An 11,677-nucleotide genomic window follows, 5' to 3' on the forward strand; every position below is an offset into this window, starting at 1 on the left:
TTATTTGCTTTTTAATGTAATGGCTATGCACAAATCTGAAACAGTTAATTGCAATTTTTGGTACCATATTAAAGGGCTGTTCGCATGTTGGCAGCATTCTTCTTAATTGGCAAAAAATGATACCATATAAACGTTAATGCATCCCTTTGCATGGTGGATGCCTTTGTTAAATTTTTAACTGAACGGTCACATTCACTATACATGACCATCAAACCTGCTATTTTGATGTCCAAATATCATGTGAGCCACATTTGTTGGAGTCGGGATTAAATTGAAGGGTGAAACAGAATTACGACTAGAAAAAGAGAAGAAAAGATTATCCCATTCACTCCCAAAACAATTTTCCATCTATGAACCCTAACTCTAAGCAAGACAATTTAAAATCAAATTCATCCATTATTCATTTATCCATATACAACTATACAAGAAACATCCAAAATTGATTAAAATTTGGGGTAATTTTTCTTTCTAGCAGTGACCTAGTTTCATCTCTTAACCTAATTCTAGTTCCAACCCCTGCAACTCAAGTGATATTTGGGCACAAAAACAGTAGGTTTGATGGTTACATGCACATTTTGTTAAAAGCTTGAAGATATCAATTACACAAACAATTTCCTTTATTTGGTATTATATTTGGTCAATTAAAAAACATGCTACCAACTAAGTAAAGAGTTTTACAATATGGTACAAAAAAAATGCAATAAACTACAATGCACATGACCACTCAGTAAGTAAACTAAATGGTGATGTAATATGTAAACGACCCTGTTTATACCCTATAAAATTCGAAAGTATATTTTTGAGACGTAATTCTTTCACATCACTGAAAATAGTAATTGAAAATTAATAATTATCATTTTATGCAATACTTTGCTTAAAATTAAAATTACCCATTCATTTAAAAATGAAAACATGACTTTTCACAATTATACAAAAAAATAAAAATTGAAGTCCCTCAATTTTGAAATTTTTCTCAAAATTCAACAAGGCCAGAAAGTTCTTGGCTCAAATACCAAAATAATACTAAATACCGCTAGCGCAGAATGAACCGGATTCAATGTTTGCCGGGTAAAAGGACACGGCTACTGGTTTCAAATACAATGAGTGAGAATTTGAGCACAAGTGGCATGATAAAGAGCTGCAACCGACTAAGCCGGTTTCAGGGCATGATTCATTGAACGATGTAAGAATTGGGAAATGGAGGTTGGTTCGGTTCGGCCCTCATCATGTATCCAAAGACTTTTGACACCTCACCAAAGGTTGGTACTGTATGGTTTACATACATAAAATATATAAATTCATGCATGTTGCATTTTGAGGGGCCCATATATGTATAGATATATATATATATATATATATTGCTGAATACATTGTATAACTGTTGTGGAAAAGCAAAGAGAAAACAGCTACATTTTCTTCACCCCTTCTTTCTTTTTCTCTCTCCTTTTTTCCCCTCAGTGTTGGGGTTTGTGGTTCAAGAAAATCTTTTTGGTTGATCTTGTTCATGTAAATGCAAATATTGGCTGAATTCTTGATCTGGGCTGTGTTGATTTTGTTGAAAAGCTTCATTCTTTTTGCTCTCTTTAGGGGGTTTTCTTGTGAGAAACAGCCATGCCTGCTCTTGTTAATATCAGAGGTGAGTTTCTGATGCCGTATTTGTGGTGGGTTTTTTATTCCTCTTTGGGATTTTATCTGTTTTGGTTTCTTGATTGTTGTATGGTTTGAAGAGTGGAGTTTTTAGGTTTCTTGATTTGTTACTGTTCATATGTGAGCTATACTTTATTAGTTTGTGATTTGATGCCTTATTGAGATGATGAACACATACTATTTCTTGTGAATAAGATCTCGTTTTGGTTAGTGAATGGGAACCCATTCATTTCTTGTGAATTCTTCATTTATGAGATTCTTTCCTGCTAGGTTAGCTGTGGATTATGTTTAGAGTGACTATAATTCCTTAGCTGATTAGATTATGCAGCCATAAATATGCAAATTGAGTTAAACTATATGGATTTGCCTTCAGTACTTGGAACTGCTTGTCTGGATCATTAGATGAACGCATTAGTTTTGTCTCAATTATGTGATGAATACTTCATTTGTAGCTAACTTTATCTTTGTTTGTGAAACATAGTTAATTTTTTGTAGCAATAACCCTAGGATAAGGCTTAATTTTAGCTTGTGCGAATTAAGACTAATAGAAAATGAGTATCTCCTTTGATGAATATGGTTTACATGCCTTCTTGGAGCATAAAGAAATTTAATTTTGATTAGAATTGGTTGAGTTGTTATGATTTCTTTCCACATTTGATCTTAGCGACTTTATTTCTTGGCGAATCAGGTGATGATGATTTCTATTCAGAGGGTGGTTCGTTATGTTCCGGAGATTCGGGCGTCGTATTCTCGATTAGCTCCCACGTGGAGATCTACTGCCCCCCCAGAAAGCGCTCTCGCATTAGTGGCCCTTATATTGTCAGTAGGAATTTATTCGAGGATAAAAGACCATCCATTGACGTACTCCCGGATGAATGCCTATTTGAGATCTTCAGACGCTTGCCCGGTGGTCGAGAGAGGAGTGCCTCTGCTTGTGTTTCCAAGCGCTGGCTGACAGTCTTGAGTAGTGTCCGCAGTTCAGAGTTTAACCGGAGCAAGATCCCTCAGGGGCAACCGAAGACGATCAGCATAGAAAAAGCTGTGAATAATACAGAGGATATTGAGTGTGATGGATACCTCACGAGATGTGTGGAAGGCAAAAAAGCAACAGATGTGAGGCTTGCAGCTATTGCAGTTGGTACATCCAGCCGTGGAGGACTTGGAAAACTTTCAATCCGAGGAAGCAACGCTCTGAGGGGCATTTCTAACTTTGGTTTGTCGGCAATTGCTCGTGGTTGCCCTTCCCTCAGGGTTCTTTCATTGTGGAATGTGCCGTCTATTGGTGATGAAGGTATCTTTGAAATAGCAAGAGAATGCCATTCTCTGGAGAAGCTGGACCTTTGCCAATGTCCTTCGATCTCAAACAGTGGTTTAGCGGCAATTGCAGAGAGCTGCCCAAATTTGACCTCGTTAACAATTGAATCGTGTCCAAATATTGGCAATGAGAGTCTACAAGCAATTGCAAAATTCTGTCCCAAGCTACAATCAATTACCATCAAAGATTGCGCACTTGTTGGAGATCAGGGTATTGCTAGTCTCTTGTCATCAGCTTCCACTGTCCTGACTAAGTTGAAACTTCAAGCTCTGAACATCACCGATTACTCGGTTGCTGTGATAGGACACTACGGGATGTCCATTACTAATCTTGTCCTCTGTGGGCTTCAAAATGTGAGCCAAAAGGGCTTTTGGGTGATGGGAAATGCAAAAGGTCTGCAAACTCTGTCGTCTTTGACTATCACTTCTTGTAAGGGAGTAACTGATTTGAGCCTTGAAGCGGTGGGAAGGGGCTGTCCTAACCTTAAACACATGTGCCTTCGCAAATGCTGCTTTGTATCTGACAACGGGCTTGTAGCTTTTGCCAAAGCCGCTGGCTCTCTTGAGAGCTTGCAGTTGGAGGAGGTCAACAGGATCACCCAACTAGGGATTTTAACTGCTCTTTCCAGCTGTATTTCTAAATTGAAGTCTGTTTCCTTGGTTAAATGCATGGGAATTAAAGATCTGTCTACAGAATTTCCTATGCTTTCTCCTTGTGAGTCCCTTCGCTGCTTGTCCATTCGAAGCTGTCCTGGATTTGGTAGTACTAGCTTGGCTATGGTTGGGAAGCTGTGTCCCCAGCTCCATCACTTAGATCTCAGTGGGCTTTGTGGAATCACAGATGCTGGCCTTCTCCCACTTCTGGAATCCTGTGAGACAGGACTTGCTAAGGTTAATCTTAGTGACTGCTCAAATTTGACTGATGAAGTGGTACTGGCTCTGGCAAGGTTGCACGGCGAAACACTTGAACTATTAAATCTCGACGGTTGCCAAAAGATCACTGATGCAAGTTTGGCGGCACTTGCGGAAAGCTGCCCATTGCTCAATGATCTTGATGTTTCAAAGTGTTCCATCACCGACACCGGTGTTGTTGCTTTGTCCCATGGATCACAACACAATTTGCAGATTCTTTCCTTCTCAGGCTGCTCAATGATATCAAACAAGTGCAGACCCGCTCTTGAGCAACTAGGAAGGACACTCGTCGGGTTGAATCTCCAGCACTGCAACTCTATTAGCAGCAACTCAATCGAGTTGCTCACCGAGAACTTGTGGAGATGTGATATCCTTTCTTAAGTCGATCAAGTGGGATATTCCGAAAGTAGGTAGCGCAACGGATCTGCAGTATGCAAATGCTATTAGCTCCTATAGTCCATATAAACCATAGCCGGCCGTACTCTTAGTAGTTTTTTGCCCGACGCACCAGGGTGTTTGGATAGCTCACTTGACTCCGGTTGTTTTCCATGGAGACTAAGGCGAACTTTTTTGCAGGCTACATTGTATTTGACAAGCCTGTTGCAACCTTTTTAGTCTCTCAATCAGGAGGCTGCCTCTTTGACCGCCTTTGGTTTCTTGGAGAAATACAGTTACTGGGCTCGTGAGTTTCCCCTTCTGGTGCTCCAATCCAATCAAACTGTGCTTCCATAGTTCAAGCCACTTGCAGTGTCATGGTCTGTTACTGTTAGTGTCGCAAATTCTGAATAAAGCTTTCGTCTAAGTTTCTTTTCTATGTTTCCTATATGTCTGTCTGTATCCTAATGGCAATGTCTGTCTGTGTAGCAGTGGTCTTGAAACTTCCTTAAATGTGCCTGTTCCTTAAACTTGTGTGTCTATTGGCAGTAGTTGTACTAAAGAGTGTGGTAGTCTGTCACTTGGGACTTGGCCATGGCAGCTTCCTCGTTGTTATAGTCACGACAGGCAGTCTTTTGTCGCCCGGTCCCGGTTTTTTGATAGGATTTCTCAGTCCTGTTTATGCAGCTTCTCCCGACTCTTGATTGTACTCTGCAAACTACCCCCCTCTACCTTTGTAATAAAAGAAACTTTGTCAGTGCTGAGTTCTGATCTTGAATTGATGGTATTTTGATGAACGCCCCTTATTTTCAGTAGCTTGATCATATGTTTCCGAGTATGAACCATAACTGCAGAACTCCGTATCAAGCATTGTCTGAACAGGTCCATGACGATGATGGTACCGTATAGTGAAAGAATGATGGCATTATCTGTAATCCAGCAGTGAATTCGTGCAGAAAATATGAAAAGAGAATAAGGCACAAGATCCACTTTTTTTTTCGATGTATTTTATTTGAAGTAATGAATTATTATTAATTGAAACAACTCGGTTACAATTATTCTTGTCAAACAAGAATCATACTTAATTAATAATATCAGATAAATGAAATCTCAACAATACCTACTATGCAGTAGAACAACATCCCATGCATATAGCGAGGTTCGAATCCATGATCTCTAAAGTTACGGAGCCTCAATTTCGCCAACTGAATTAAACTTTCATTAGCTATTAAAAATCGAAGAATCGAGTTTATTAGGATCGTCTTGTGCGAACTTTAATCACAATTTAGAATAGGAAGCATGTAAGCATTGGTTCGATTTTCATGTGAGCTAGTTAATCATTTTTACGTTGCACGAGTATATATTTTTGACTTAAAACTATATACTATTTTATATTGACTATTTAATTATTATTTAAATTAATCAATATTTTAAATATTAAGATATTCATTGTACTAATCTTTTTTGACAATTGAAATTGGTAGACAAATATTAAGACAACTACTTTAATCATAACATTTAAGTTGCAACGCACTCTTTTAAATTTTAAAAACCCGTAAAAATTTGAAAAATACATAATGAACTCAATATGTACTTCAAACATGTTTTGCAAATTTTCTTTTTTTAATTGTAAACATGATTTTATTCGCATCAATTATAATTATAACATAATAATAAAATTAACCTCGTGAATATTGAAATTTAGGGATAATTACACTCTCGAAATTGTATTTATAACTGGTCAAATATTAGTTACATCTCTAAATAGTATTTACATGCATTAACATGTAAAAACGTATAAAGATAATTTAATCATAAAAAAAAATAATTTAAGCTGTTACAAGTAATTTAATTTTAAATGTAAAAGATCCGTTGAGGTTCACGTGTTAAAATAAATAAAAGCCGTTGAGAAGTAGTTTTTGTACTTTAATTTTAATACCTATTTAATAACTAAAATAAAATATAATATTCGATAATAATGATATGATTCTCCAACTATAATTAAAAAATTTAATTGTAAACATATTTTGTTTCATATTAATTATAACATGAATTTTGTGGGTTTATGATTAGAGAAAATTACAAGTACATCCCTGAAATTTATCATAATTATATAAATATTCTTTCGTTATTTAGAAAATTATAAATACCTTTTTAAAATTATAGATACTTCCTACAATGGGTCGTCAGAAGAAATGGGGTATTTGTAATTTTGAGAATATTTTTAATTTTTTAAATGATGAAAGAATATTTGTATAATTATGATAAATTTCAAAAAAAATTCTCGTAAAAATTATCCATATTATAATATTATTGAAACAGGGAATTTGAAATGATGAATATGTTGTTGGGGTATGACGAAGCATTTGAACCCCACCGGAAAGAATCATCAGTTGTTAGACATTATTGTTTAATAAGTTTGAATGCAGTGGTTGAGAGGTGAGGATGTGATGTTTCTTCCCTGTCTTTTTAGATAATTAGGCGGTAGTGGCGCGCTGTTTTGCATGCATATAATAAATAATTATTTTATATTTTAAAATATACTATAAATAAAAATAAAATTAAAATAATATATTACATTTAAAAAAGAAAAAAATAATGAAAAAAATTAATTTATTAGTTAATATAAAATTTAAAAAATTAAATAAATCAGTTATTTTATTAGTTGAAGGGCGTTTTTGACTTTTCAAAAATTTAATTCTGCGATATCATTAACGATCGTTTGTGAGTATGGGAGGCTTTTTGTTTTTATAGCAGTGTAGATAATAATATGAATAAATGCAGGTCCAATACAATGCACTTGGTCTGTCGGCCAGACCATCACCTCTCTGCACTTTTTAATTTTTGAGTAGAGTCGGTGGTTGAAAAATATTTGAAGGCTAGTGCAATGTTCATAGTCAATTCCGTGGCCCTAAGTAGATATATAAAATAATAGAATTAGTAATAATTTGAGGTACCCATACTCAATTTTTTGTAATAGGAAACAACGCAAGTCATCCTGTAAATTGGTAATTCTGGTAACTATTAATTAATTTCTATTAAAATAATATTATTAAGATGAAAAAAAAAAGAGTAAGTATTCAGTATTGATTCAAGTATTTATTGTTTAATATTTGCATTTAACGGCATTTCAATGTTACAACACAGATGTTAAACTCTTGAGTTTGGGCTATGCATAGGTTGAAAGTTAGGAGACAAACTTTTGAGGATCGACCTAAGTATATATATAAAATAATAGAATTAGTAATAATTTGAGGTACCCATACTCAATTTTTTGTAATAGGAAACAACGCAAGTCATCCTGTAAATTGGTAATTCTGGTAACTATTAATTAATTTCTATTAAAATAATATTATTAAGATGAAAAAAAAAAGAGTAAGTATTCAGTATTGATTCAAGTATTTATTGTTTAATATTTGCATTTAACGGCATTTCAATGTTACAACACAGATGTTAAACTCTTGAGTTTGGGCTATGCATAGGTTGAAAGTTAGGAGACAAACTTTTGAGGATCGATTTGAAACGTTACAAGTTAAGGATTTTGAATAATTTCTTTTAATTGGCATAAAAATGTTATCTATAAATTCAACGAGTGAATAAAATATTTATTACATAAATAAGTAATTTATATATAGTTTTTCGATAATATATGAGATGTTTTCTAAATTGCTTATAACCTTCTGTGAGTAATTTGAAAATACTATTGTTATATAATTGAATTCAACATATTCAATAAAATATGAATAAATATATTTTTTTAAGAGCAAAATTTTCTTAAGAATAATTTTATTTCATTACTAATTATTATTTTTTAATTATCAATTATGTTAATGGAATCAACAATGGACTAAGGAGTGACAATTCTATTACCTGTTAATTTATTATGTATACCAATCATAGGAATGCTATTCACATGCTATTCCTTTCCTTTCTTTATGCCATTTCTAAATGTATTCTGTCCGCACTTGATTCTATTTCTATATATCAATCATGCCTTAAGTATTACAATGTCGTCTTTCATTGGCGGAGACGTAGGTCATTTATGTAATTTTAATGATTGGCTAGGTAGTCGACTAACTGAATTGATTCGCGAAAATCATCATATGAAAGCCCTGAAGGTTTGTTCGATATGTTTGAAATTCCCGATTCCAATAGTACGAGATTAGTTCTAGGACTTGAATAATCATGGCAATCACGTGCAAACAAAGACTTATATTAGATCTAGCGAGTCGTGACTATGTCGTAAGATGTGATCATTGTAAGTCTTGTTTAGTGCGGTCAGAGTATGTAGCAAGGACGGTGAATTTCAAGATAGAATCTCCCCTATTCGTATTTGACAGTATCCTATGCACTCTATGAGTGTTTAAACTCTCAAGGCCATTGACCAAAGCGATTGATCGAGTAGGGATAAATTCCCTAGATCAGATGAATAGAGTAAATATGTTTCGAGTATGAAGCATAGTTGCCTCATCAAGGATGGGAATCGACACCCAATTTTATGCCCTAGACTAAGGTCGGAAGATAGTTGACAGTAGGACCGTACTCATATGGAACTCATGCCTAAATGTTCTGACCAATATTCACCTAGTCTCTAGTGCTATGAACCGTTGCTAGACAACCACCCATGGAAACAGACATTTCTGATTATGGGATTATAAAAAATAATTAATTAAATTTAATTTAATTAATAATGTTGGTCACAAGCCTAAGTCTCGTTGAGAGTGAACCTAAAGAGTCACACGCAAATTATTATGGAAGTGATAGAATTAATCTGAAATAAGTTTTGAAAGAAACAAATAAATTTAATTGGGATAGTCCATTGGATGTATGACCTGAAAATTTAATTGATTGAATTAATTAAATTTGTGCTTAGTCTTTTAAATCAATTGGATTAATTTAAAAGAGTCTTAAATAATTAATTAGTTGAATTAATTAATTAGTAGATGGACTTGTCTAATTAACGAATTGGATTAATTAAATAGTGGAGATGAACTTAAATTGATTAGTTAGACTAATTAATTATTTGGGCTTGATTAATAAATTAAATTTATTAATTGAGCATATTTGGGCCTGTATATATTTAATTATATTAAACATTCACCTGTGTTTCCTATTTGGTATTTTATTCAATTCAATTCAATAATAAACCTAATAGATTATTACTGGACTTGATTTAATTTGTTGGACAAATTAAAATACGTCAGGTCCAATTATTCAAATCCTAGCCGGATTTGGATGAGACCAAGTCTAAGGCACCTTTTCGGAAAAAGAAAAGAGTCCCACTCGGCCAAATATGCTGATTATGTACAAGTAGTGCATGTTTTGTGGAGATTAACGGTGCGAAAGCTTAATAGAGTAGATCTTTTCAGCACACAAGACGCTATCTCACAACTCTCTCCTTATTTAGGGTTTTTGGCACTCTCTCTCTCAGAGCAGCCAAAATCACGAAATTTCTCTCTTTTCTCGTTGGGTTTAAAATCTCCTTGAAATATATTCAAGTCGAGAACAAGAATAAATCGTTTACACTAATTGTCTTAGGTCAATCAGTACAATTTACCCTTGAAATCAGTTACATGAGGACATGAAGAAAATCTTTTACCAGGTACATAAATTTGTCTTGTGTGGCTCATGACTGTATAAATGTACTTACTGGAATAAAATATGACAATGACTCACTATAATTTGGGCAAAAATGCACCACCAATTTAATGTGGTTTAAATTTTAGGGCAATGGGAATCATTTCTTAAATAAATAAATTACCTCAATATTCCATAAAATTTTAAATTTAATTAAACAAAAACCCTTTATTTTGGGTAAAATTTATTTCAGTCTAACGACTTTTGATTTTAACTTTAAAAAGTTTTTTCGACTGAGTTCGAATTAATCCCTGTAATGGATGACTTCTCTATATTACCCTTATGAAACTGTTCTTTTATTTTTTACATAAACTTATTTTTCATTCACTTTTGATTTTTAATTACAATTTTATTCGTCTATGTTCAGACTTTGAAAAATATAATCGTTTTAATTAGAATAATTGATTATTGGTCAGTTATTCAGATACTAACTTGATATAGTAGCAGATTTTTTGTTAATTTAATGAACATATTGAATTTACCAAATACAAAAGTATTTGAATAAATAAGTTGGAGAGGAAAAGTTTGAATAAAAAACAGAGCAAAAATATTTAAATAAAAAAACTTCTACAATTAGAACATAATCAAGAAAATAAATATATTAGATAAAATATTGAAGAATAGGGGGGGTAAATTACATTTTTGGTTCCATAAGTGGACCTGTTTTCAATTTTAGTCCCACACTCAGGCCAATTCGCACATTTAGTTCCATATGTAGTTTTTTTTTTTTTCAATTTGAGGACCAAAGAGGGGAATTCGTCCAAAACTTAACGGTAGGGTATATAAAACTCATTCAGATGTTCTTTTATTTGAAAAATTCAAGAAGTTCAATAAGTTCACGACAATTATGTTTATATGTCATTAATCGAATTATTATCTATACTTTTATATAATTGAAGACCACCATTTTTATTATCTTCAAAAAAATTTTGTTAGCCATTTTTATTTTTAAAATTATTTTATTAATTTAAGTTTTTCTTTCCTCTCCACTTTTGTTTCTCTTTTTCTTCTCCAGCTCTTTTTTTCAATAATATTCTAATTTACTTCTAATTTTTTTAATATTTTTTATTTATTCAATTGACATATATACTTTTTAAAACAATAATTAGTATTTAATTTAAAATTAGATGTGTAAAAACATTTGAATAATTGCCCAATTATAAATTCTTTAAATTAAAAATAATTATTATTTCCTAAGTTTATGTATGAGGCTCCAAATTTTCAATAATACATAGAAAGTGAAGCACTAAAATAATTTTCTGTAAAACAAAAGTTTTGTAATATGAAAAAATTACCTCTGGAGAGACTAATTTAAAATGAGTTAAAAAGTCAGGAACTATTTAAAATTTAATTAAAATCAAATGTTCGGCACTAAAATAATTTTTTTTTTTGTATGTGAAATTATAAGTACACTTTTCGATGAGGTGTTCATATAATGTACCATAGATTGTGTTTGTATAATATTTTATAAAATTTGACACCAAAATGATCAAAATTGTGAAATATCAAAAAGTTAAAGGACTATTTTGCAATCTTAATAAGATAAGGATAAAGATGACCAAATTCCTAAAAATTGCAAAACTGAAATATTTATGCAAAAAAAAATAATAATAAAATATCTCTCCATCTGCATTTTTAATAATTACATAGAACCAATAAGACTATCCCTTCACCCAAAAGTAAATTTCAGATTAATTTTAATTTTAAATCTTTTCTGAAGAGTAATTATCAGTTATCAATTCCATAGTCATGTGAAGTGAGGGGAAATTACAACAACGCCCCCTTAAAGTTT

General features: G+C 32.7%; 1 protein-coding gene across 1 annotated transcript; it reads left to right on the plus strand.

The window, feature by feature from the left end:
* LOC105162122 (EIN3-binding F-box protein 1-like) lies at positions 1,376-5,026 on the plus strand. The gene is made up of 2 exons (XM_011080072.2): positions 1,376-1,636; positions 2,336-5,026. Exons 1-2 carry the CDS (start codon positions 1,612-1,614, stop codon positions 4,252-4,254), a joined length of 1,944 nt encoding a protein of 647 aa, XP_011078374.1. The 5' UTR covers positions 1,376-1,611; the 3' UTR covers positions 4,255-5,026.

This window comes from Sesamum indicum, linkage group LG5 (genome assembly GCF_000512975.1).
Source record: "Sesamum indicum cultivar Zhongzhi No. 13 linkage group LG5, S_indicum_v1.0, whole genome shotgun sequence".
In the NCBI taxonomy this organism is placed as follows: Eukaryota; Viridiplantae; Streptophyta; class Magnoliopsida; order Lamiales; family Pedaliaceae; genus Sesamum; species Sesamum indicum.

Excerpts from the sequence above, each read along its gene's own strand:
- LOC105162122 (XM_011080072.2), top strand. The coding sequence starts at position 1,612 with ATGCCTGCTCTTGTTAATATCAGAG. Across the intron at positions 1,637-2,335 it reads TGCTCTTGTTAATATCAGAG|GTGATGATGATTTCTATTCA; the intron begins GTGAGTTTCTGA and ends TTGGCGAATCAG.